Here is a 26,972-nt window from a genome sequence, read left to right on the forward strand (position 1 = left end):
GAAGTAAAAAAAAAAAAAAAAGAAAAAGAAAAAAAATCTGTCAGCAGTCTGCTTCCTCCATTTCACTCTTACACACGTCTGGCTCCTCATCAGCTCTCCCTCGGTCTCTACCACTCACTGTGCTCTCGGGGCCCGAAGCTTTTTATGCCTGCTTTTTATTGGTCGGCGATGGGTGAAATGAGCAGAGGGGTGAGTGGTTGTTTTGCATTGTGAGCCACAAAGGCAAGCCCCCCTACCCCCACCCTCCCTCTTGAACCGAGAGCTATAAGCCCCACCTCCCCCGGTTATCCTGTCACTTGACATTTGAGCTCAGCCAGCACTGGCAGCCTCTCTGTCACCATTTCACTCTGCCTCAGTTCATGCAAAAAGACGCCGGGGTGTTCAGCTCCAGCAGACACATAACTGGGAGAAAGTGCTGCTCTGCATTTCTATGAGATGTAACACCTTTGTTTTTCCAAAGATTAAAAAAAAAGGTGTCAACACGAAGAGCGCTGCAACACAAAAATATTGCCAGTAGGATAACACAAATGATATTGTATTTTTTTTTTTCTGTATCACCTCTCATGGATTCTTTTACAGCCAAGGAGGGACTGAAAATATCTCCTCTACTGTACTGGCTGTGTTCCAACTTCCTCTCTCTCACACATACAGTACACACACACACACACACACACACACACAGAGTTAGAGAAATAAAGAGCCCTTCTTTATTTCTCTCTGTCTGCCTTTTTCCCCTCCTCCTGCCTCCCCTTGTTCGCTGCAAAATGTCACAGATAAGACACGCTCGCCCCTCATTGGCTCGGGCTGTCGTGACTGGCAGCCCGTCGTCCCGCCCCCTCGGTCTCTACACATGGATCGCTCTGCTGTGAGAGCCTGAGCATCAGAGAGTGGAGTGGAAACAGGAAGAGGAGGAGAGGGGAAGAAAGGAGACAGAGGAGAGGATCGGGTGAGACAAGGTGGCGAGGAGTGAAAGGGAGGAAAAGGGGAGCAGAGGGGCGTGTGGACCAAAGAGAACGAGGAGAAAAAAAAGAGAGGTAAAGAGAACTACAGGGGAGCAACTTGATGTTTGCCTTAATGGCCAAATGGAAATGTACTGCATGCATTGAACAGTGGGCAAGAAGTGTGTGTGCATGTTATTGTCTCTTTTCTGTCTGCTGTTTTGGTCTATATTGGTTCCTTGTGTAGATTTCCTCTGTCAGTGTGTCTGAACGATCTGTCTTGGCTGAACATACTGCAGTGTGTGTCTGCAGACTGCTGCACATTCATGCATGAAGCTCACACACACACACACGCACGCACGCACATACATGCACATGCAATGCTCACGTGCAGACCCACTGAGCGCAGGAGCAGAGACGTGAAATGATGAATGTAGTGGAGGGGAACTGTTGCGGCTACACTTGCGCTGCGGTCACATTTGTGCTCTACAAAACTGTTGAATAACAGCCTGTTTGTGTGTGTTGGTGCGTGAGGTGTACAGTAGCAAGAAGCTACAGTGCGTCCAAGTGGAATAATTAACCCTGATTTAGAGCAAAGTCTGAACTGTGTCAGTGTAACACTCAAAGTTCAGCTCAGTTTGTTCAACACGTTTTACAAACAGATGTTTGCCTTTGCGGTGCGTTTAATGTAATAACTTGCTCCAAAAATGTCATTCTTTCATATCTTGACACAATCATTTATTTGTCGAGGAATCGGCGAAAGGAATCTAGGGTACTTTCACTAATGTACAGCATGAACCCAGTGTATGAATTTCAGTGGATATGATCTACCTGGATGTTACCATTTCCACACGCAGCCCGGCTTTCTGACACACACACACACACACACACTCAGGCTCACGCATTCACACTGTCTTCTCCAAACCTGTTAACCTGCTTCATTGTCTTTGTTCACAAAAAGCTCTACATTCCGTATTGTTTTCCAAAAGACACCCCTCTTTCTTGTTCTTGACCTTGCCTTGGTACATTCCAGCACCCCTCAGAGGGCTGTGCTTTATGGAGCATACGCCGGGAGAAGCTGCTATTATAGAAAGGGAGAAGGGGATAGAGCGGAGGGAAGCGGGGCTGCAGGGATGTTATTTTTAGAAGTGTGATTGATATCAGGCTTGTACTGTACATTCTTTCTCTGTGATTGTGATGCTATTCCAGGCCTGTGTCCAATAAAATCACGCACGTGCATGCGTCCGGGGTGGGTTGCCTGTGCAGCCTCTGTCTGTCTGTACGTTGCTGCTTCTCCCTCCATCTGTTCTCCTCACATCTCAGTTCCTTGTGTTAGCTAGCCTAGGAGCCACCGGAGGCATGTCTGTTCTGTTGCAGCCTATCCTTTTATGGTACTGGAGCGGTATTCTTACTACATGCACACACACGCACACACACACGCACACACATGCACACATGAAGTGTCAAGAAGAGATGCACATCTGCAGCGGGTGACTGCAGCGAGCATGCTGTGAGATATGCATGAATGTGCCTGCACTCCGATTGGAGCTCTTTGCATTGAATATTTAAATGTATTCTGCAAACCTTTAAACAAAGTGAACAGGGAAATGTGTATACACTTAATCCTACAGACTATCTCCACCCCATCACTCTCTTTCCATGTCAAAATCACACACAAATGCAAACACTCCCCTCTTTGCTTGAGGCCTTCCTCCCAGCTCTGGACTAAATGATATCATCGTTGCCAGGGATACAAGGACACAGCGTGCAGAGGAAGGGGAGGGCGAGGCATAGGCAGAGCCATACACATTGCCCGAAAGGGAAAGCAAGAGGCTGGGATATTGGATATCAAGGAACAAAAATGGAGCCTTGTTGAAACAAGTAGTGAAGATAGCGAATGAAGGCAATAGAGCAGGGGCCGTGAGGAGGAAACGAAGGAGAAAAGAATGCTTGTCATGTCGTATGGCCCATATTCTCTCTCCCCTCTTCCTTACATCTCATTGCATGTTCTTCCTTTGTCTGGAGAAGTGCAACATTGTGCAGCTGTTGTTGGAAGCAAAAGAACAGCAACTACTATACCAGAGGGACAGAGGAAAGATCTGATTTGAAACAGTAAAACCTTGCTGTCATGTACATCTGTGCACCAACTGGCTATGGTATTTCCTCAGTCTCTCTACTGTGTGTGTGTGTCTGTGTGTGTGTGTGTATGTGTGTGTGTGTGTTTGCCAGCTTGCAGAGGATGAGCATGTCTATTTAAAGGGATCTGAAGCTGCACGGGTCTGCTGTCTTTCTATTCCTGACCGACTACATCATTGAATTTGGACCAGAAAGTCTGTCTCCCCCTTTTCTCTCAGTGCTCATTGCAAGGTAAGAAACACATGGATGCAAGCGCCCACCCTTGTAAGGCTGCAAATAAACACCTCAAAGTTGCACTCTGCAAACGGGATCAGCGTGTGGTTGCACTGTAGCTTGTTTGCTTTTCGACACACGCAGTGGCCGTGATCACCTGTGTCAACTAATCACCCGGCGCCGTAACAAATGAAAAGCATCATTCATGCACAGATATTTCACTGCACGGGAACAGAACCTAGTGCAGCTGGTGTTTAATACGTGACACTCCTACATACACATGCACTGTTTGCACTTCGCATACTTGCTTTAAGGTTATCTCAGTGTGAGTAGCCAACAGCAATGTTAACCCATTTTGCACATTACATCATTTTGCCTCAGAGCTGAATTCCAGATGTCTTGAGTTAACCCTGCACACATGGGTTTAATACTGGAAGCATAGAGCCATTGTTGTGTGGAGTCAAAATTAAGCTGCTGCTGACTGACAGCTCCCCCTACGACCATGTAACAAAAGTGTGTGTTCCAGTGTTCAGGAGCGAAGAGGGTCAACAACAGATGGTATATCTACTGGCTGCGTAATGCTGTACTAGCAAGCTGAGGGTTACAATCGCAGCAGCTGCAACACTTTGTCTTACAGTGTTGTAAAAAAAAAAAACAACGCAAACTGTGAAACAGAGTTTACAAGTAATCTGCTTGAAATAAGCACACAGTGCTTCTTTTTCACAATTCACAGCTGACAACAAGGTGACATTAAGCTAAGCCGCTATTTGTGGATACAAACAGGCGTGTCTCAACTTTAAAAAACAAACACACAGTGCTACGCTGATGATCATTTCAGCGTTTGTAGAGAAAGCTGATCTGTGAAACATCAGAGTTTAGTGGAACAGGAGGTGATGTGAGGATTAGTGTTGATGTAACCAGACATGTTGTGTCAGCTTTGCGCAGCCACCAGAGGCATACAGAGTTGCATGTAAAAAACAGAGACTTGCAGTGTTTGTTTTATCGTACATTTGCAGTGTAACGTTGTGCGTACAGAAAGGCCTGTTGTGTCCTCTCTCTGCTCTAAAAATACATCTAAATGCAATTGAGTCTAAAAAGCCTAAAGCCACAGCAGGAAGAACTGTCTGGCTTCAGTTGCTCTAGCAACCTCTCAGAGAGGCTGCTTACTTCTCATTGTGCACTCACAGAAAGGTTAATATAGCACAGCTGCAGCAGCCTTACCGCAAACAAACCTGTGGAACAAACATATAGTACAAAGAAACATACCACTAGGGAAGTGGTAAAATGTTGCACGGCAGTTCTTCATAGACCTTAAAAATAGCTGTAGGAAATGCACGCACGCGAGGGCTACCTATCACCAGTACAGCTATGTTATCTTCGCCGTGCTACTTTACAAAGTGAGGAGTAGAGACAGTCAACCACCTTCTCCGTGTGTGGTAACAAAAATGCTATGTGTAGTAATTTTGTTTGAAGCGGGCAAGTTGAAATTTTGCATACGAAACCAGCCAGCGACACCTGGCCAGGTACAGGTGTACATTATACTCGGCACTTGGCAGCTATATGCATTTAGAAGTTGGTGTACTTGAAGCAAGCGGAAGTACAGCTCTACTGAACTGGCTGATGACCATAATGAATGGCTGTTGAGGGAATGTGACAGTAAATAAAGGAGTCATTACTTAAAAGGAACTGTGAGAGAAACACCACAGCAGGCCACCATGTCTCTCTTCCCTTCTTCCCTCTTACTGTGGTGTTGCCATGGTCATTGGTCATTTTTTTTTCCTATCACTGGATTGCCACTGGCTGAGGTGGCTTCTGGGTAGCGGTGATTAGAGAGGCTGAGTGCACAATGCAGCTCTGGCTGACTGATGATATGAACAGATACAGTGCAGCAGAAAATACAGCACGAGGAATTAAATCTGCTACTGAAACACAAAGGGACAGTTTGGCGTGGCTCAGTCACAAACCAGCCTGATAAAAAGCTTATTTTATGCGACGTCAGGATAATTGCAAATGTTTTTCTGTTTCTTTTTCTGTTTCACTCAAGCATGTGACTTCTTTTTTCCTCCCAGGTGTGAAGTGGAGGGCATCCCAAACACGGACCAAGACTGGTAACCACTGTACTTTGTGTAGGCATGACTGTTTCAATGCAAGCACTATTTACTATGTTCATCACTGTAAAACTCTGTAATGTCACAGTATTTTCACACTGTACACATTCGGTGTTGCAGGCTGCATGTATCACCCAGCAGAGCTCTACTCTGGCCGTAACACATGGGACTCCTATCCAGCTGGAGGTCCTAACAGAGGACAATGGGCTCCTGTAAACAGTCGCCCCTGGAGCCACACACAAAGGTCAGCGGCATCACAACACATTTTTATTCTGTATTCTATTAATAAGGGTCACATTTGATTTCAGATGCAGCAGACACAGCCTGTTATGCATTTACTGTGCTCTTGTGTGGGTTTCTTTTCCACTTCTGTCCTGATTATGCTGATATAAACTGAGGTCTTGAACACCAGCCAAAACTCCCACTAAGAGTACACTAACCTTCATTGTCAGGGGAGACGCTGTTGGCTGGAATGGTTAAGGAGGCAGATACAAAAAAAAATGCAAAATTTCTGAATAAAATTCAAACTGAGTGGGAGTTGATAGTGTGGAGTAACTTAAAGCGCCAACATCCTCGGTAAGGGTCATTCCAGCAGGTGGAACCTCGTCCGTTGTTGTCTGGGCTGATTCAAGATAAGCACCACTTTATGGGGCTGACTGATTAACTCAAACTCTGATGAGCATATTCATGAAAAGCTCTTATTTCAGCTGCAGCTGTGAGAATATACCAATGTGCAGTTTGAACAAGCAGGACTGTGGTGAATGAAACTGTGGCATCTTCAGCTGCAGCTGACAGGAGCCTCAATCAAACTATTCAGTCGAGCGCAGCTCAAATGACGATACGCAAGTACGATTGTAACTGCAACTGCATATCTGATTGAGGCTTTGGGAAATGTAAACAGTTGTGTCTCCCATAAACAGATATGTCTGCGAACTCTAACTGATACGATGTTTTGTGTGGGAAAACTTAAGAGACAGAATTGATTGACTTATCAAGTTGTTTCTTCAGAAAGCTCAATTGGGTCACAGTTATAACACGACCCTCTGGTTAAATGATCCTTGCAGCTACATTTAATTAACAAGCTGTGGCAACTGCATGAGGTCAAATAAGTTAATTGCCACAAAAGTGGATGTTTTTTTAATCAGTCATGGTTAATTAGAGACACCATTAAGGAAATGTTCGGATGCGCTGTCTCATTTTTGAGGATTTCTCAAGTCGCTTTCAGCTGCGAGGCTACACTTGATTAAGGCGTTCAGAGAAAGAGTATACATTCACAGCAGAAACGTGTGAAGAAAAAATGACAGCTTGTTACGTCAACAGCAAAGAAAAAAATATCGGTTTGGCTTCAGATCTCCTTCTAAGAGTGTCTGAGCTGATCCCAGATTTGCTGTATTTTCACATAACTGAATTATTATCTGGAGACAATATTATATTCTGTGTTTTTTTTTTATTACTACAGATGCCAGGAAGGGCGCAATCAATCACATCATTTACTTTCAAGTCGTCTTTATAACAGGTCAGTGAAACTTTATGTTTAACGATCACATGCTCTGCTAAAAATTTCAAATTTCAAATTTCAAAATTTCATTGAGTTGTATGGATAGGCTTCATGTGAAGTTGTGCGCCATATTTGGTGCTAAAACCATTTCATAAATAGTAAAGGTAACTTTGCGATCATTTATGTCTTACTGTGCATAATTGTGTTGAATCCTTGAATGGTACCTGTTGCTAAGTTCAGGTGGACTTTTTCTTAGGGGGGACAGGACAGTCAACCATGTCCAGGACAAAGGTATCTCAAAGGGGCACCGGCAGCAGCTTCGAATTTGGGATGCTAAGGAGCAGCCGTTTGAGGCGCAGAATTGGCATCACAACTCTAACCGTTCATTCCACAACCGAGCTGGCACCAACAACAGTTATCCAACGGGACCAGGGGAACGCTACACAAACTGGGACAACAATGTCAACAACTCTGTGGTGAGACCCGCTGATCTGGAACATTATTATCTACAAAGGCCTTCACATTAGCAACAAAGCCTGAAGAATGTTTTGGGGTCGTGCGCGTCCTCTCTCTCTTTCTGTCAGCACGGAGGTCCTCGCCTGCATCGCAACAACAGGGAACTCCAGGCTCCACCAGAGAGATGGGCCCCTTCAGACTGCAACAGGAGCTTTCCAGGAAGAATGGTAAACAACAGAGCAGGACCCTGGAAACGGCCAGCCCACCACCAGCGACGAGAGCAACTACACCATCACAGTCCACCCCCTCAGCACCCTTTAGCCCGAAGGGGTGAGTGTCCAGCTAAGAGGAGAAGAGACTCTGGCCCTGATCAGGTAAAGCTGTTCAACTTTCCGTCTTAATTTCATTTAATCACAACCTGTTCATCTGTAGACTTCATTTCTGTACAACAGCGCCCTCTATTGGCAAAATGTTTGACAAGACATATGCTTCTCTCTTCAGCCATCTCACCTTGGATCAAGACATTTACCTTTACTTGCCCATGCCCCGTCACCACCACGCCACTCCCACTGTAGCCATGATGACTGGAAGCCTCTAAATGACAGGGCAGGTCCTTGCCACCACTCTGACCACAGGACCTCAACAACACAGCAACAGGTAAGCTTGCTTCACCTATGAGTAATTATTTAATGATGCGATTACTAAAATGTTGCATGGTTGTTTTTGAATTGTGCAGGAAACCTCTAAACTGCGAGCTGGAGGACATGGCTTCAGTACCCCAACACCTCCACATCGAGGAAGCAGAGGGAAGGTCGACCGGAAAATCTCATCTTCACCAGCAGACCACACCCGTGTGCCTTACAGCCACCAAAATCACCATCACCACCATCAGCGGCACACAGGCCACCCTAGACCCCCGCAGCACAACACCTTGCTCCAGCCTCTGGAGGGAACCGACTCACGGAGCCATCACCACAAACAAAGCACAGTAAGGAATGAACATTGGATCACGTATATGTATTCACAGGATTTACCCAAGGTTTCATTTTACACATATTAAAAAGCGTGTACTTGTTGTTTTCTAGATCCTTATGTTACGGAGGTAGTAATTTAAAAATTCTCTGTCAAGATTGTTGCATTTCAGCAGGCCACGTTTTCTACTTTTTCTTTTGTCAGTATTAGAGTAAACATACCTAAAATAGTTGAACAAAACAGCCCTAATAAATATAACTTTAAATCTGCAGGAAACTCAGCGCAATCATCTAAGGGGAAATTCAAGGGATCCAGCCCTCTCCAAGTCATCTGGTGTGGACTCTGCTCTCTATTCATCTCTCCACTGCAGTCCTAAAGATGGAGGTTCTACTTCCAGCAGTCCTGGTGCTTTTCCCAGTCCATCATCATACACAGTAGCCAGTGGCAGAAAAGACCCATCAGGCAATCAACAGTGTGCTCCCGGCCTCAGTGGACAGCAGAAAGCCCAAGTAAGCCCCGGTCAGACCCAGAGGCCCAGCCTCCCATCTACCACATCTCACGCTAGTTCTAAGTCCAGGCTTTCTGACCCCAAATATAGAAAGACCCCGCAGACCCTCTGCTCGCGACAGCCTCCTCACGACAGGCCGAGAGCAAACAAGGATGAGCAGGAGCTGGAACATAAAAAACCAGAGTACAAACTAAAAGATAAGCCAGTGAAAAATGAGAGAAAGGGTGAGGTTCTCAAGACTAATAGAAACGGTGAGGAAAGAAAAAGGCGAAAGAAAAAAGAGGAAAAAAGGTTGGGCGAGAGGAAAAAGAAAAAAGAAAAATCCACTAAAAAGGAAAAAAAATTTGGCATGACAGCGAAAGTCACAGAAAAGAAAATGGCTCATTCCATCTCTACTTCAACCTTTCCAGGCGAAGCCAAAATAACTAAAATGGAGACTTCCTCAGAAAATCAATGCCACACGCCACCTAAACACAGGCACAGGGAGAGTGAACAAGCAGTGAGGACATCACACAGGCCGTCCACAGATTCTCTTCATTCCAGTTGTGCTACACAAAAGCCATGCTCCAAATCTCAAAATCACAGAATGCCCAAAAAGAACAGCAGCTCCCTGAAACCCAAGGGTCAACGAGTACAGTCTGTCCCCAAGAAAACCAGCCCCAGTCAGACCAACAAGAAGCCCACCATTGTCACAACCCAATCAGAACGTGGACAAAAGACAAAACCTGATGACACCCTCCGTTCTCTCCTATTTAAAGCCTTGGCTCCTCTCAGTACATCATGTTCTGTTAGCTTAGAGAAGCCCATCCAAGAAAAAGAAGGTGGACAGGGAGGGGTTCTCAATGCCCCAGACCTTCAGCCTGTTGCTGTGCTGGGAAATTTGAGGGAAATGGGAGACAACCTTGCCAACACTCCTCCTGTACTCAGCTGGCAGGGCTCTCCAGTATCCGTTCTGGGAGAAGATGAGGAGCTAGAAAAAGGAGTGCTAAGTAGACCTGTCCTCCAGCCCAGCCCCACACAGTGCTTTTCACCTCCGCCTGTAGAAAGTGAAAGCAATGATGATATGGATAAGGAGCCTTGTAAGGGAACACTTGATGATCAGTCACACGATGATGTATCTAATATCTGCGATGTACCCCATACGACAAAACAAGTTTCTGAAAAAGAAAGTGACGAAGAGGTGGATAGCAGCGGGGAAACATCAAGCTCTCTACTTAATGAGCTCCACCACCACAAAACAGGTTTGGACGATGTTTTTAAGAGTTTGGTCACCTTCCTCGAAGGCCAGAGGGTGACATGTCGAGGAGGTCCATTCGGTGGGCTTGCTTCCAGTACCACAAGAGGAGTGAAATATTCTTCTTCTCTTGAGCTGGGGCCAGAGATCCAGTGTCTTGAAAATCCAGATTTTTCCCCCAAATCAGACCCCACAACATCCCCGAAACCTGGTAATCAGTCACCAGCCCACACTACCTCACACACATCACTTTCAAAATTCCCCAGTCAGACAGATCGGAGTGAGTCTGTCACCAACACACCAGTGTTGGAAAAGCAGGAACAAACTGAGAGTGATATAAAACAGAAGCAAGGGGACAATGAAACAGAGACCCTGCCAGAGAGAACAGAATCGTCTCTCTTGGATGGGTCACTGAGTGCAGAGCTGAGACTGACCACGACGCATACAGCCTCTTTCACCAGCCTCATTACCGTCTCTACCAAGGAAGAGAGAGGAAACAGCAAAGAGACAGAACACGCGGGTACAGAGAAAAAGAGAAAACACAAGGCTAAGGATGGAAGAAGAGAAGGAGAGATCAAGGTTAAGATCAAGACAGAAGAAAGCAAGGGCATCCGTTCTAAAACAAAGGAAAATGAAATAAAGGATTTGGAAGAGAGGGATATTTCATCTGCAGCCATCTCCAGAAACACACCCAGACCTCTCAAAAACAGTACGAAGGGCCAGATTGCTCAGGAAAATCAAACCCAACGTGGCAAAGACACCCAGAGAGAAAAATTGGACACCTGTAAAGCTGATACAAAGAAAGCAACAGAGAAGAAGGAAAAGGCCAGTGAGGTACAAAATAAGGCAACCTCAGCAACAGGAAATCCAGACACCAAGACATCAAACTCAATATCAGCTGTGACAATAAGTACATCCAAAACAGGTGCTCAGGCACCATCAAGTAAACCCCCCAGCTCAACTCCAACTAAAGTGGACCCATTGAAACTAAAAGCACTGTCCATGGGCTTGTCTAAGGAGCTAAGGATCCTCTTGATTAAAGTCGAGAGTGCTGGAAGGCAAACATTCAACATATCGGAGGTGGAGGAACAAAGGATTCCACTTTCCAAAGTCAGCATCAACAACTCGGCTACCGAAGTGATCAGAGCATGCAAGTGAGTACTTGGACCAAGACAGAAGTATGTCTATCGAGTTTTCATTTACTTCTGTCAGGTGTCGTCTTTAATTGCTGTGTTATCTTTGTTGTAGGGGGACAAGGATGAAGGGGAAGTTCAAGGAGTCATACCTACTTCCCACCTTCTCTGTTAAACCCAACATTGCCATAAAGATCCCCATTCCTCGGGAGAAGCTGAACCCTCCCACACCAAGCATCTATGTGAGTACACACTTGTTAGTGCACTAACTAGTACAAGTAATGTCCCGTAGCTCTTGACAGATAAATGGTACCTTCCCTACTACTACTACTTAATAGTGCACTTCTTGTTAGATCTAATTAGTCTAGTCAGCTGCTGAAAGTGGTCAACTTTATGTATGTATATACTGCTGACATGTTAGCATGCATGTGTTAGCATTTGCTCAGAGCCTTGCAGAGTCCCTACAAAAAGATCTTTAGGGAGACATTTCTTTTTACTTTGTTTCAAGACATTTACACGTCCAACCTACCGCCACAATATTGCATTTTTACTTTCAAGACAAATATATTCCATTGCTGTGCTTGACCGCTCGTCGTACGCTTCGCTCTTTTCTGCAGTTGGAGAGCAAGAGGGACGCCTTTTCTCCGGTTCTGCTTCAGTTCTGCACTGATCCCAAGAATGCTGTGACGGTAATCAGGGGCCTCGCTGGCTCCCTCCGCCTTAGTAAGTTTACACACCGCGCTCATCTCAGCAATTTTATTCAAACTGAATGATTGGTTCTGATTATGTTTTTGGTGATTAGTGATACAGTACATGTTGCCTGCAAGGAATACTTTGCCTCGAAAACTCTGTATAGCCAGTTTGCCAGCAAAGTACCACGTAGTGCCACGTTTCCATTGTCCTTCCACGTCACATTATGTCACTATCTTCCATATTTGAATGCTTAATCATGGCGTGATGGCTGGGCCACTGGGAGACTGCACCCTGACAGAGGATTGTTGCTTTGAATACATTTGCTTATTCGGTGTCTGTATTTTACAACTGTCAGTGTAGATAAACTGAACTTAATTCTGCTCCTGCACCTTTTTTCGGTATCTGCAGTACCATGTTAAGCTTTCAGACAGAAAAAATGGATTAGTGCAGCTATTCTGAGTGTTTTTAAATCTGAGTGACTTGATGATAAAAAAAAAATTGTAATTTGTATTTATCCAATCATTATCTCTGCTTTCTTTTCCCTATGTTAGACCTTGGTCTGTTTTCCACTAAATCTCTGGTGGAGGCCAATTCAGACCATGCAGTAGAAGTGAGGACTCAGGTTCAGCAGCCTGCTGACGAGAACTGGGATCCAAGTGGCTCGGCACAGACGTGGCCGTGCGAAAGCAGCCGTTCACACACCACCATTGCCAAATACGCCCAGTACCAGGCCTCCAGCTTCCAGGAGAGTCTGCAGGTAGACATTTTCTCTCATGACACATGCATTCACACCCGTGCTAAATGAAGGCATTGTTAACTGACCTGAGCTTGAAAACCAGCTCTCCTTTAAATGCTTTTAGTGATTTCCAGACACAGAACCACTCCTACAAGCAGATCTGTTCTAAGTGAGCACACTGAGGCTTTTTGATCTATTTGGCATTTTTCAGCACATTAAATTCTACAGGTCAGTAGTTGGTGGTAAATTCACTTCTAAAGAGCCGCTGTGGTGGCTGCAGGCTACTGTCCAGAGGCAGCCACTGGTGCCGTGCAGGCTACTGAAGACCTTAATATTCTCTTTTACAATATCTGTCACAGTCACGTCCCCTGTGACTGCTTCTTTTTAGGAATATTTGTGAATGATTCCTGCCCACACTGAATCTTTCAGCTGATGATCGGTTCCCTTGCAGACGCCTCACAAACAGCCAAAATTCATGAGGCTGAAAAGATTGTTCATTGAAGAAAGTTGTTTGATTCATCAGAAAAGATGTTAAGAGTTCCTTGTGAGTTTTCAGACAGTTGTTTTTTGTATTTGCTAGAATAGAGAGTAAGAGAAAGCGCAGTATTTCCCATGTGAAACAACATTTTAGTGCTTGTTTTGTCAACTAATACTAGTGGTGTTTGATGTGGATCTGTTCCACTTTCACTATATTGAAATCAGCTCATGTGGTAGGAAACGGTTATCTGAGTCCTTGTCCAGGACGATTTTTATAAGCTAACTATCTGATGATGCTGTCAGCTAAGCTCATGTAGATGTGTTATAGGACGAGAAGGAGAGTGAGAATGAGGAAGAAGGAGAGCAGACCTCAGACTCATCTGCCACCACAAAATCCACTCTGGCATTAGCCAACAGTAAAGGCAGTCTCACCTCAATGAACATGACAGCCAGTTCTTCTCCCGTCTCCAGCAAAGCCCACCCTGTTCACGACACCAGCACGCCCAGGTTAGCACAAACTCATGATTTGCTGTTTCACTCTTTAAACAACACGCATCTCAGACTTCTCTCCTCTCCTCTCCTCTCTCCCCCCCCAGCTCAGAGCAGAAAGCAGGGGGAAAGATCATTAAATTTGGCACCAACATTGACCTCTCTGACCCTAAAAGGTGAGATGTTGTTTTTAAATTCCTCCCACTTCAAACTGAACTCACTGAGGGACATTGTCACGCATTACTTGCCATTTTTTAACAAGGTGGAAGCCACAGCTGCAGGAGCTGCTCAAGCTGCCAGCTTTCATGAGAGTGGAATCAAGCAACAACATGCTCAGTCATGTCGGTCACACCATCCTGGGCATGAACACTGTCCAGCTCTACATGAAGGTGCCAGGCAGCCGCACGCCAGGTGGGTGCCAGATTACAACACACTTACTGAGGAGTCTCTGATTTTGAATGAATTAACCTCTTGCACTTTTCATCAGGCCATCAAGAAAACAACAATTTCTGCTCCGTCAACATTAATATCGGGCCTGGTGACTGTGAGTGGTTTGCTGTCCACGAACACTACTGGGAAGCCATCAACAAATTCTGCGAGAAGTGAGTTGAGAGGTTATTTCCTCTCTAGCGCTCTGGCTGCCACTGCATCATTCCAAAGAAATATTCACTTCTGAGACGGAAATGAAATGTTGTGTTCCAATTTATGTTTTGTTCAATCTACATTTTCTCACACAGTCACATACACCAATCAGTCACAGGAGAAGTAAATAACACTGATCATCTTGTGACAATACAATGTTTTGCCGGGAAATTTTTGGCATTCATGTAGGTGTTACATAGACCCCCACACCTCGAAAGCCTTGTAATAGCTGTTATTTTTCTGTGTACACTAAGTTGCTTTGTCTGCTCCTTCAGGCATGGAGTAGACTACCTTACAGGGTCTTGGTGGCCAGTCCTAGAAGACCTCTACAGCTCCAACATCCCTGTGTACCGCTTCATTCAGAGGCCAGGAGACCTGGTGTGGATTAACGCAGGGACTGTACACTGGGTCCAGGCAGTGGGCTGGTGCAACAACATCGCCTGGAACGTTGGACCACTCAACTGTGAGTTACAACAAACACCCAAAACAAAGAGAACTCTTCAACCGGATAACCAGTTCAATATGCCGTTAAGCCACTGTTTGTGTTTTCCCTCCGCCCAGCGTACCAATATCAACTGGCCTTGGAGCGCTTCGAGTGGAACGAGGTGAAGAAGGTTAAGTCCATCGTCCCCATGATCCACGTCACCTGGAACGTGGCGCGCACCATCAAAATCACAGATCAGGATACTTTCAAGATGATCAAGTAAGATGTGTGCCTGCACGAATCTGTGTGCGTGTGCGAGTGGGTGTTTGTGTGCATCTTCCCCTGTCTACCCGTCTGTCTGCTCTTCAGACACTGCCTGATGCAGTCCATCAAGCACATCCAGATTCTGAGAGACCAGCTGGTGGCTGCAGGGAAGAAAATCTGTTACCAGAGCCGCGTGAAGGACGAGCCGGCCTACTATTGCAATGATTGTGATGTGAGTCCATCGTTCTCTTTGTGGCATACATCCATTACAAACATGACACAAACCTGAATGCCCAAAACGGTGTTTGCGCAGGTGGAGGTGTTTGACCTGCTGTTTGTGACCAGTGAGAACAGCAGTAAGAAGACCTATGTGGTGCACTGTGAGGACTGCGCCCGAGCTAAGAGCCCGTTGCTGGCAGGGGTAGTGGTGCTGGAACAGTATCGAGTAGAGGACTTGATGAGGACCTACGACACCTTTGTGCTGGTTAGTATCACTTTATAGTTTTGTACGACAATGTAACGTGGTATGTTTGATAGACATTTGGGTTCTACAGTTCTTTTTAGAGTGAGTTCAACACTTCGATACCATCTCAAAATGAGACCTATCACAGTTACCTTCATTTACTACAGTTTTACATTACCACTGGCCTTTTGGAAAGCTCTACAACATTACAAGTCCGTCCAGTTTTTGTCTGTATGATGCATTTGTTTGTTCTCATACTTTGCTTTTAAAATAAATGCCTTATCTGCTTGTAGATTTCTTTCTTGGCAGCAGACACAGTTAACTGAGAGGAAGATTTGTCAAAGAAACTTTTGCCCAAGCATGAATTAGAGTGCAGCTGTCAACTTGTTGCCTGTTTTCACTGTGTTTCTCCCCCACATTTCCTGCCTTCTGATTAACAAAGGCATAAAAATCCACCCTGAAGCACTCTCTGCTCACAACCAGGAAACAGTAAATCTAAGTTTGATAATTCAAACGTATTGCCCACTCCGGTGGTTCACCAACTGTTTCTAGCACATATTTTAAGTTCCTGCAGGATCACAGTGACTGCCTGCAGACGTAGAGTTGTATACAAAGATGTCCACTGTACTTTGGAAAATGGTCGGTTTTAATGTCTGAAAATGTAAATATTAAACTTCAAACTGATGTCACTAACAGAGAAGATGTGACAAAAGCCAACAACAACAGGAATAAATTTAGCGACTACTGGGAAATACATATAACATCACAAATACCATCATTCAAAATATTCGTTGTGCATTTTGTGTTTGAAATGGTTGTTTGTAGCTCTTCCAGCTGAGCCCTGTCTTCCTCTTTTATTTCCCCCCTCCAGACCCCATCGCCCTTCTCAAAGTGAGGACTCCTCCGCGGTGTCTTTCAGCCATAAACCAAAACTCTAACGGCAGCACAAATGTTGTCTACAAGGCAGTCTGTTCCTGCAAACACTTTCTCAATCAGCCAATCACGTTTACTCAGTATTGTTTACATCACACAATAAGGTATGGACACTCAGCCAATCCAACAATAGCTCACTGTCTTCCCCATACCAGCTGCTGATTGGACGTGTGTTTTGAAATAGAATGACTAGACTGGTTCTTCTCATGAAAAGCATTTCAGAAAAAAGAAAACAATGTGAGCACTGCTAGCACTGAAAATCAGGTTATATATGTTCAACGGACACTGCTGTGATTCAAAAGCGTCAAGTAGCCGGTTCTGTGTATTGATTCAGGTACTTTTATGCAAATTCAGTAGAACTTTTTTACACCAATCTAGTTATTCTATATGTCCATGAATTTGCTGTGATCCTATCGTACCAGCAGGGGAATTGCTTCACAGGAGAAGTAGCTGATTGTCACATTTGGCATCGTATTGGTTCTTGTTTTTGTTTGGTATTCAGGTAAACTTTTGACATTTGTTATTCCTGTCTGTAAACTCTTTGAGGTGCTATTCCAATCTTATTTATTCTCGTTAGATACTTAAAATGTTTTACCAGCCTAGAAGTACACCACATTGGCCTTGTGAACTGTATTTAGAGGAGAAGTAATTGGAGCATTAAACACACATAAATAAGGTTTTATGTAAGTATTAAAAAAGAAATAAATCAGCAATTTTTGTCAGTTTCTCTAAAATACGGGTTTACTAGAGGACTAATATGGTTTCATTCTTAGTTGGAAATCAAGTGTGTAGAGAGAAAATTGGAAGAAAAAAATAGTTTACTTTTTCAAAAGCCCAGCTAAACGGTGGTTGGTGTGGTTTCTATGATACGCCGGAAAAACAGACATACTGTCGTTTTTATTTTTGGAATGGGCAAACAGTCCCAGTTTTATACCTCTTTTGTTGAAAATAAAACAAAGAATTGTAAATTGTGAATGGATTTATGGAATACACAGTGGTGTGCATAGATGGGGTGCAGAGAGAGAGACAGAGAGAGAGAGAGATTAAAAGGGGGTGAGTCACTATTGATGTTTGTGTCAATGAAGTGCCCAAAAAATAATATGTCCAAAGAGACACACAATCATAATCTTATAATGCAAAAACCAGTGAGGCCAAGCAGATGCGCAGGCTGCAGGGCATTTCACAGTCCGACCCCAACCATCCGTCCTGATGAGGTTCAGCTCCGTGCACTGCCACAATATTGAATTCGTTCGAGCTGAACCCTAGCATGCGGAAAAACCGATGACCTGAAATATTTCATGAAAGGCCCAGGTGCCATTGTTTTGGTCATTCTGCTGTGTTTTGCATTTCCCTTTTAATTTCAGTTACAAACAGGAGCAATGCAAGGATGACAACCTAGAACGTGACCGATGCTAATTGTGATTGTTTTGGAGAATTTAAAATTTGGTCTAATGCCATAGTGACCAGTTTTATTAAACGTCTAACATAAACAAGGTTGGCACAGACCCCTTAGATCATTTGTTTATTCAGGTGTTTTAGGAACTGTGATCATAGACTGTATTTAAAAGGTGGACGTAGCCTCTGACTCTGAAAAGTGAAGCCATTGCACCGGTACCTTAAACTGCAATACCAGTGGTGGTCACTAGGTGCTCCACTAGAGTCCCTTTGAAAATCTTTTTTTCTTCTGAGAGTCAGTCAGTCTTTCCCATTTCATTAGTTTAATTTCACTTCATCTGATCAGTGTGCTGGAAATCTTTTAAAAATAATTTCATACTTAAGAAGATGGGTCATAGTCACCAGGTGTGGTTCTCAGTTTGATCAACCCCTTGCTCCTCCCCACCTCCTCCCTCTCATCCAGATGTAGTTAATTGGGGCCAAAAAAAAAAAACAAAACAAAAAAAAAAACAGGATTGCTATGGACAAATGCAAAACTGAAGTGGAAGGCCACAATCTTTGATTTACAGTCTATGATGATGATGATTATGACGATTATACATACTTAGCATTTTACTTGTCGGTGCACTGTTTCTAAATGACTTCAGATGTTATTTGGCATATCTGTGCCGTGCAGTTTCTACAGCAGCAATCCACACACAATGTCACAATGTACACAACACACAATCACTCACCGCACTGGACTGTATTCACATCTTGTTGGACTGCTTTCGAATTTCAATGGAGGCTTGGTAATCCCAATAAAATCGACACAGATTTGAGATCACAGCTCTGCCCTCATCAGTCTGTGCACACCATCTCATGTACATAATATATCTGTTTTTGAGGTTTACTAGAAAACTTATGTAGTTTTGTTCTCAATCAGCAATCTAAGTTGTATATGGTCAAATTTGTCCACCTCAGTCATTTGTTGTTGTTTTTTTTGTTCTTTGTTTTTTTGTTGTTGCTATATTATAATAGACCCTAAAAAATACCCAGTTTCACTCTGAATTACTGCAATGGGAATTTATTCCTACTTTTATACCTCTTTTTGTTGTCAGTTTCTGTTTTTTTGGATTACGGAGAAAATGGAAAATTGTAAATTGTGACATTATTTATACTGTACATGGTTGTTTTCTTATATATTTATTGCATATCAAAGGATACTTCACTCGATGAGGGGCTACAAGGTATTTTAAAAATGTAGTATGGTCATATTGTGTGGATAGGGGAAGTGCAATCAGGGGGCGGTTTAATTCTCATGGTGCTAGACCTCTCCTTGCCTCAGTGCCCCCTCATTAAGCAGCATATAATGATGTATGAACATAAGTCGGTGATACAACTCAAACCATTTGGTGCTTAGAACCATTTCAACACAGTTGACTGGGAACAGAAATGGAATGATGTCTTTGTACTGTATGTAACAGATGAATACAAGATCTTTTTTAACCTTTTTTTCCATTGTATGAAATTCATAATCTTGTGAGGCATTAGTGGTTTTCTGATGAGCATTAGCAGTAGTTGTAATTCCTGACACTTTTGCAGAGACTTTTAGGGATGTGACTTTTAATGGCGTCGAGGTTTTTTGTGTGTTGTCCTCATTATTAGTATTATTTGGAGGATGTAATGATGCTCTTATTTCCCCTCTTGTTTGAGTTATGCTGCACTTATTGTTTCAAAAAGAACTCACATAGAAGAAAACCTGAGCCAGACCTGTCTTAAATCCCTCTGTGATTTTTCTGTGACATATTGTATTGTTGTTCAAGGAAATAAAATGTTTTGATAAATTATTCGACAATGTCTGTTTAGCTTTGGTTTTCTTTCTGTCGTCTCACCAGGTGGCATCTGTTATCATGTTTTCAGCCATGTCTAAGAGGTCAAAAAAGAGGCGTGCACTACTTTTATGTTGTTCTCAACACATGGTGGTGTCAGTTGCTTCATATTACTTCACTGAAGCGCTTCAAATTGTATTGTTACCATGATAGCAAAGGTGTTGTAGCTTGGCTCTATGGACACACTAAACCAAAGAAATACCCTAACCCTACTGCCAACGTTTGCCTGCCACAAATGTTCTTGTGTGAAAGGAAATAACTTTTCCTGGAAACCGGAAGAGCTACTATTAGCACAGAGGATGGGGAGCCAGGAAGAGCTACAAAACTCTCCTGAATCGTGTTGGTCTACATGGTGGAAATATTTGAGAGTTCAGATTACACGCTCGAATGTCAGAGAAGCTTCTGCCAGGGGTCTGATGTGGTCCACAATCAGCTCTTAAGAGTTGGAATGTGAGCAGCACTGGGTTTCTTTCATTTTTTTGAAAACTTATGCCTTTTTCTACAATATTGTGTCTCACACAGACACAGAAAGACAGGTTCAAACACAAACTAATACCTACTTGAAACCTTACTACCTTAGTCTTGAGGTATGAAGTGCTGATAGTGTGGCACCACAGCAGAACTATCATGCTGACACTTGGAGACTCCTAGGGTCACTGTCTGGGCCTTGTAACATTTTTAGTCACGATCGCAGTATGACTTTCAGCAGTCTGTGCACCACTTCGGTCAAAGCCGAAATATCACACAAACTGTGAAACTCTCTGCCAGGACATTGTGTCCAATCCCTTATTCTTCCCAGAAGATGAATCATGCTGAGTTTTCCTGTTGCACCAACACCAGACTGGCACTTCTGGCTTTTAGTGGAATATCTCAACAACTCCTACTACTACATATGTGCTCAGATATCCATGGCGCCTGGAGGCAGCGACTTAATATTCTTTTTATGTAGCACCAGCACAGCACAGACATTGGAAGATTGAATTTCTTTTGAGAAATATCTCAACATCCATGTACTGGATACTGAACTCTTGACTTTTTAGACAAAATACCAAAACCAATGAGGTTTCTGTTTGCCCCCACCGTGCTTTGGTACTAAAGAAGGGGAATCTTTGCATGATAACAAGTTATATTAAAATGGTGTTTATGGATAATATACATGGTTAGCCTCACCTTGCTGACATTAGCATGTAGCTCAAAGCACTGCTGCCCAGCCGTTTGGAGCTGATAGGATGGAGTCTGATGAGGACCCTTTTTCTGCAGCAATGAACAGCTCTCTGTGTTGCAACATGATGTCCTGTATATCAAGACTGGGTGTCTCTGCAACTTATATTACTGTGTTAGTAAAAACAACTATTTAGGACCATTTATTATTATTATGTGTGCCCCCTGACACACTTGTGTCAGGCTGCAGCTGATCACCACCAAGTGGCTCCACTGGACCTGTTCACGACCCTCAGAGTATATGTTCAGTATTACTCATATATTTTTCCTTCAGGATTTTCCTGATGTCATCCTGTCAAAGCTACAGTTTGCAACTGCTCCTTTGAGCCAAGAAGCAAAGTAATTCAAAGGCGACATTAAGTCACCATCTGAATTACATATTACGAAAATATGTGGCTGAAATGACCAGAGGGAGACACTGCCACTATTTATACAACATACAGTGATTATTCATAGCATTATGACCACCTTCCCGGTATTGTTTAGGTCTCCTTTGTGCCTCTAAGTCGGTTGTGACTCATCAGAGAATGGACATGGGTCTTCTGAGGGGTCCTGTTGTGTATGGTAACATAATGTTGTTAGTGGGGATCTTTAGGTCCTGTGGATTGAGTGGAGGGGCCTCTGTGGATCATCGCACAGATACTTGATCAGTTGAAGATCTAGTGAATTTGGGGGCCAGGTTAACACCTTGAACTGTTCTTCATGTTTTTTTTTTTGTTTGTTTTGTTTTGTTTTTATTTGTTCCTAAACCATTTTTGTGTCTGTGTCAGGCTGCATCCTCCTGGGGGTGACTGCTGCCATTGAGGAGTGTCATTGCTATGTGGTGGGGGTGCCTGGTCTGGTGTAGGGTGGTGGTTCATATCCGAAGTAACATCCACATGAATGCCAGTTCCAAAATTTTCCCAGCAGAACTTTGCATTGTCACGAGATGATCAATGTTATTTCCTTCCCCTGTCAGTCTGTCAGTGGTTTTAATGTTGTGGCTGATCAGTGTGTGTGTACATACAGTCAGTCATAGAGACTAAGAACTAAAATAACACATGTAGGCATACTTTAAATAGCAAACGCTAACAACATTAGGGGCAAAGGCTGCGATGAGTGTCATTTATTTGTGTCCCAGTACATGAGGACATGGCAAACCTGCAGACACGAGGACATCACATCGTAGAGCGTGGACACAGCAGCGGATATCCCGCTTCCAAGGACAGGAAGGCTGCTCTTCCTCTACCAGCCCCCTCAGACCCCGTCATACAAACAGGCTCACTGTGGCACTGCTAATGACAAAAACACCCAGTGCTACCACTTCTTTTTTTTTCTTTCTTTCTTTTTTTTACACACACATCACTAATGCATCTGAGCTCTTTGATCATTTCTCTATGGTACCAACTATTAAAATGTTCTTATTCTCCCTGAGGAGTCTATGTATCTACCCCCATGAAGAAACAAATAAACAAAGATGCCCCGAGTGAGAGGGAAACAAAATGAGACTTGTATTGAAATGCCGATTTCACCCTTTGAACTGAGCCCCTCTGGTTTCTTATCAGTCCCATGATAGCCTCTTTTCCCCCCCACCAAATTAGTCAGTGTTCTCCCCCATCCTCATTTCCTTGTGTTTTCTGAAGACAGAGATCTGTTTTTCATCACAAGGTCAAGGGCCAAACCTTTGTCATTCCTGCTTTGGAGGAAAATCTTAAGCAACCCTGGCTCCGCACGTACCTCCTTATTTTACAGCTCTGTTGCTGCAGGGTGGTTGAGTGGTGCTGTCTTGTTCTATAGTATGAGTGTGTGATCAGAGAATGGCCCCGATTATGGTTCATGTGCAGGTTTTACTTTTAGCATGAAAACTCATTTAAAATCACTTGTTTTGAATCACGAAACCTTATCAGTAGTTGACGGTGGAGTGGAGAAAGTGTTCGGTGAGGGTGTAAAGTGTAGACTGGGCAGCACCCTAACTCCTCTAATCTATCCAAATAAACAGTCTTTCCTCCCTCCGCCTGCTTTCAGGGGTTATCACGGAACCCCCCTCCGCTGCTCGCCTGGCCAGACACTAACAGCAGCCTTTACCACAGCCCAGCCCGCTTTCTGTGCATTCTCGTTGGAGGCGGCACAGGATACAGACTCACACGCTCTCAATCATATCTCAGGCTGGAGTCAGAGTGAGGAAACAGAATGCCAGGGAAGGAAGCGCAGAAGCCAGTGGGAAAGCACAGTTAGCCTCCAGTCTGCTGAGCCTTTTTCTGAGCCGCTCTGTAACCGCTCCAAAGCGGGAGTTTAGATTCAAAACAGCTGGCAGAAATCTGGGGATTTGTTTACTTTTCTTTTCTTTTTCTCTCTCTCACTTTTTTTTTTTTTTTGGAAAAAGCCCAGAAGTTGGGAAAGATTTAGGTTTGTGGTGGAACATTTACTTGGATACTACCTTCAAGATCTGGAATTTCAGACGGAGTAGACGCACATCAGGGGGACATTCTTGAGATTCTCCTCATCTGCTGCCTCCATCGAACTCCAGGAGGACACATTCTAAGGTTGAAAGCACAGTGAGTATGGCATCATTGCTTTTGAATACATGCTGAATAATCAGAAAAGATTATCCTGACATCAGAGAAGCACCTCGGTTGATCAGATCTGTCTGATCATTCTGAAGTCTACCTGTGTAATGGTGAAGACTACTTTTTATTCTGGGAAGGAAAAGTTGTGCTGATGAGGTCATATGAAGTGTGGTGTTGGAGCTCCATGGTGAGAAGAGAAGGTGAAGTTCAGCTCTCAGGAGGAACTACTTCAAACTTAAGAATAAAATAAAAGTTTGTTTAGGCTAAAGGGATTGTTGGGCATAGCGATTTTCAGTGACAGGTGGAAAAACAAGACAAGAAGAACGCCTAAAAGTAACATTAATTCTCAACAGTCTTCTATCTCCTGTTACAGTGTTGGTCTCCTACTGCATGATACTGCTCTTTGACTGTGTTTAAATAAATAAAAAAAAAGAAATGTGCACGCATCCTGTTTCTCTTTATGGAGGATCCATGTGGGCACTTGATAGACTTTGATAGAGTAGTTGCATAAAAGGTCTATACATGGGGTTTTTGGAGCAACAGAGTAATTAAATGAAAAGTGGAAATAGAAGCCCACAAACGACATTTGTCCTCTCAAAATTTAAAGTCCAAACATCTTCCATCCTCTTCAGAGACTATCTGGATATTTCGGAGATTTTCCAGCCGCTCCTGGCTTATTGTTCTGGGGGGGTGGTTATTCTGGGGTTGGGAGGGGGAGCCAGCGTAGCTCATTTCCTCGCACTTAGAGCTGTGCGGTTATCTTGTGTTGACTCTCCACACCTTTCACCACATTATTTAAAAGACCCATTACTTAATTCTTTAACATTCTTTGGCTGGACAGATTGAAACAAACAGGACGATGAAGGGAAAGAAGAGTCTCTACAGAAAGACCCATTGATATTCTAAATAATCAGAAACAAAGATATAGTTATTTAGACGCATAAACTACTACACTGAATAATTTTTCTGCAGGGCAGACCGTAAAGACGATGAGTCTGTCACGGAGCGGGACGCTGGAGAAGACCATCTCAGAGAAGGCCCACTCTGAAGCACGTTCCCCATCCAGGGCAGGGTCAGGGGTCGTCGTGCCTCCCCCGTACTCCCTCGGTGGCAGCGAAGCTGCCGACACCCCTCTGGAGTTGCGGGGCTCTCTGGACTGCTGGGCGTGCTCCGTCCTGGTCACCGCTCAGAACCTGATCATCGCCCTGATCAACGCCGGCCTAGCCAGCGTCGTGTTCGGCACCATCCTCACCCCGGCTCTCGTCATGGTCACATTCGGCTTCCTCTGCCACTCCACAGTAAGTGTGCTTTCCATCGCATGAACTGAGATCAGTGCTGTATGCAACTGTACAAATATAAACGCCTGTGTCTACGACATGCAGTCTGAATATTTACTGAAGTTAATGTACAGCAATGAACTTTTATCTCTTGTACTCAGAGGAAATGATGTAGCCTGTCAATTAAACTGTCATTTTGGAGTACCACTGCCAGTTAAACTACACAAGGGAAGGACATTGTTTTTCCAGAGATTTGACACTGTTTTCTCAGATCTTCCTGGAGCTTAAATCTAACTTACTGCAGCTGTGACTAAGCTCTGCGCAATGCATTGTGGGAGTATAGGATATAGCGGCAGCACACTGAAAATTCCAGCAGATTCATTACATATACCGACTGTATCATACCCCACTAGTTATTTTTTCTAGCATGAACAAGTTAAAGCTGTGTTATTCATTCTCCTCCTTCAGGTGCAGCCCCATGGAACATCCATGTACTGCTCAGAAGTACTAGACGACGGCGGCTGCGTGGCCCTGCTGGTGGTGGGCTTTCTCCTGCTCACACCCCTGCTGGTGCTCGCGCTGGCCGCCTACTGCCGCCTGGCTCGGCACTTCCAGCTGGGCCTGTGTTTCATCCCCTACAGCCGCGCCGTCTACAAGAACATACCCGCCTCACATCACCGGGGGCCCGGGGCCTGCTGTGGCCAGCAGGGAGGAAAGGGGGAGGGGGAGGGGAAAGGCAGCGTGTGGGTGTAGGGGAGGAGAGAAGGGAAGGGGTTGTAATATGTACTATGACTTCAAAGTGCCACACATTTTTTTATTTTTATGGAGCCATTGTAAAAAAAAAAAAAAGAAAAGAAAAAGAAAAAAATCGCAATCATTTATATTGATTGTTTGTAAGTCAGTATTTTTTTTATATACAGTTTCAATGTACTGAATGTATTTTATACCTTTTTACAATAAAGTGTCACTGCTGAACTTTGTGTTTTGCACAGAACCTGGGGAGCTGAACAAGATGAGCTGGGAACTGATTGTAAGACACAGGGCAAGTTCAAAGGAGAATAAAATCTACCCAATTGGATATTTGGTAGATGAAATACTATAAGCATGGTCCAAGTAACAAGCTGTCTTTAGTGTTCAAGATCAAGGTGCAGTATCAAGGCATAGTATCAACAGAGTATCTTCAGGTTATTGCCTCTTTATTCACACTGGACTTCTTAGTTGTGTGTCGTAGAACGGGTCACTGTATCAGTGGAGGAAGATGTATTCATCTTAAATACTGTGGTGGAAGTTGAAAAAGATAAATTACACACATTCTAAACATATTACAAAAAGTACTGCATGTAAAACAAATGCAGAATGGCTCACTTCAGTGTAATGCACAGATCACCCACGACGTCAAACCAGCTGAATCCAGTCAAGTGATTACCATGGACCATTGGGTCATATTATTACCCAGTCTGTGTCAGTAAAGATATCCAGAATAAGTTTTCCCAAACTGAGATCTGAGATCTAATGTGTGTTCATATGGTTTGAGCAATACACACCTGTTAGCCATAACATTTAAACCTCTGACAGGTGAAGTAAATAACACTGACCATCTTGTGACAATACAGAGAAACTTTTGGATCTGGCATTCGTGTGGATGTTACTTTGACATGTACCACCCACCTAGACCAGACCAGACCAGACACCCCCATCCCAGCCTAAGTCTCACCAAAATACATCTATACTCAACATTACATCAACAATCCTAGGTGCAAGCCAAACACACTGACCTAACACAATGACACAAAGAGGCACTTTAACACTGGCTCGATCAAGCTGAATGAGGCACAAAGAGGTAGACAACTGAATACAAAGTACACCCAACCACACGTAAATCCCCACCTATGCCAAGTCAACCCATGGTACAGCCTGATGAGCCGGCTCCAGCTTTTATAGAGGCTCCACCCTCAACCACAACTTTGGCTCACCAGGAAGTACACCAAAACCAGGTAACTCAGAGAAATGAAGATTAATGTGTGCGCACCACATAACACTATATAACATATATGACATAAACTTAAATTAAACAAACTGTGGACTATCAAATGACTTAAAATGTTGTGGTTGACTGCAGATAAAATGAATGAAGTGAGTGTGGCCTGTACAGCCTTTCTCATGTGGAGGCTGTGTCCTTTATAAATGTAGTCAAATAAGAGCATTGTGAAGTTGAAGTAATCAGCATTAAGTTACTCAAATGTGTTCAAATTCATTAATCTCTGAGTAAATTCCACTAAGACACACACATTTTTTTAAAAAAAAAAATTTTTGTTGTTGTTTTAAAAATTATTTTTACCCAGAAT

At 43.7% G+C, this 26,972-nt stretch overlaps 2 protein-coding genes across 3 annotated transcripts; both read left to right on the top strand.

Annotated features, from left to right (window-relative positions):
- The first annotated feature begins 893 nt into the window (after positions 1-893).
- On the top strand, positions 894-19,541 carry LOC125020976 (serine/arginine repetitive matrix protein 2-like). 2 transcript variants are annotated; one of them, XM_047606687.1, is made up of 22 exons: positions 894-1,034; positions 3,168-3,305; positions 5,357-5,413; positions 5,516-5,639; positions 6,855-6,911; positions 7,150-7,369; positions 7,478-7,723; positions 7,851-8,006; positions 8,086-8,337; positions 8,594-11,217; positions 11,312-11,438; positions 11,814-11,919; positions 12,441-12,646; positions 13,431-13,609; positions 13,699-13,767; positions 13,854-14,002; positions 14,079-14,193; positions 14,509-14,696; positions 14,795-14,936; positions 15,027-15,153; positions 15,235-15,405; positions 16,256-19,541. In XM_047606687.1, the coding sequence occupies exons 4-22, from the start codon at positions 5,521-5,523 to the stop codon at positions 16,277-16,279; spliced, it is 5,277 nt and encodes a 1,758-aa protein (XP_047462643.1). In that variant the 5' UTR covers positions 894-1,034; positions 3,168-3,305; positions 5,357-5,413; positions 5,516-5,520; the 3' UTR covers positions 16,280-19,541. The 2 variants fall into 2 exon arrangements, with proteins under 2 accessions (XP_047462643.1, XP_047462642.1); XM_047606686.1 differs by having other exon boundaries at positions 5,357-5,395.
- A 3,323-nt stretch (positions 19,542-22,864) lies between these two features.
- tmem88a (transmembrane protein 88 a) lies at positions 22,865-25,602 on the top strand. Its single transcript, XM_047607735.1, has 3 exons — positions 22,865-23,338; positions 24,323-24,648; positions 25,096-25,602. The coding sequence occupies exons 2-3, from the start codon at positions 24,340-24,342 to the stop codon at positions 25,378-25,380; spliced, it is 594 nt and encodes a 197-aa protein (XP_047463691.1). The 5' UTR covers positions 22,865-23,338; positions 24,323-24,339; the 3' UTR covers positions 25,381-25,602.
- Positions 25,603-26,972: the final 1,370 nt, after the last annotated feature.

Source organism: Mugil cephalus, chromosome 15 (assembly GCF_022458985.1).
Source record: "Mugil cephalus isolate CIBA_MC_2020 chromosome 15, CIBA_Mcephalus_1.1, whole genome shotgun sequence".
Lineage (NCBI taxonomy): Eukaryota > Metazoa > Chordata > Actinopteri > Mugiliformes > Mugilidae > Mugil > Mugil cephalus.

Bases quoted from the DNA above. Each gene is read 5' to 3' on its own strand.
- LOC125020976 (XM_047606687.1), top strand. From the start codon at position 5,521: ATGTATCACCCAGCAGAGCTCTACTCTGGCCGTAACACATGGGACTCC. The intron at 8,007-8,085 runs GTAAGCTTGCTT...TGAATTGTGCAG, and splicing joins CCTCAACAACACAGCAACAG to GAAACCTCTAAACTGCGAGC. The intron at 15,406-16,255 runs GTTAGTATCACT...TCCCCCCTCCAG, and splicing joins CCTACGACACCTTTGTGCTG to ACCCCATCGCCCTTCTCAAA.
- tmem88a (XM_047607735.1), top strand. From the start codon at position 24,340: ATGAGTCTGTCACGGAGCGGGACGCTGGAGAAGACCATCTCAGAGAAG. The intron at 24,649-25,095 runs GTAAGTGTGCTT...CTCCTCCTTCAG, and splicing joins GCTTCCTCTGCCACTCCACA to GTGCAGCCCCATGGAACATC.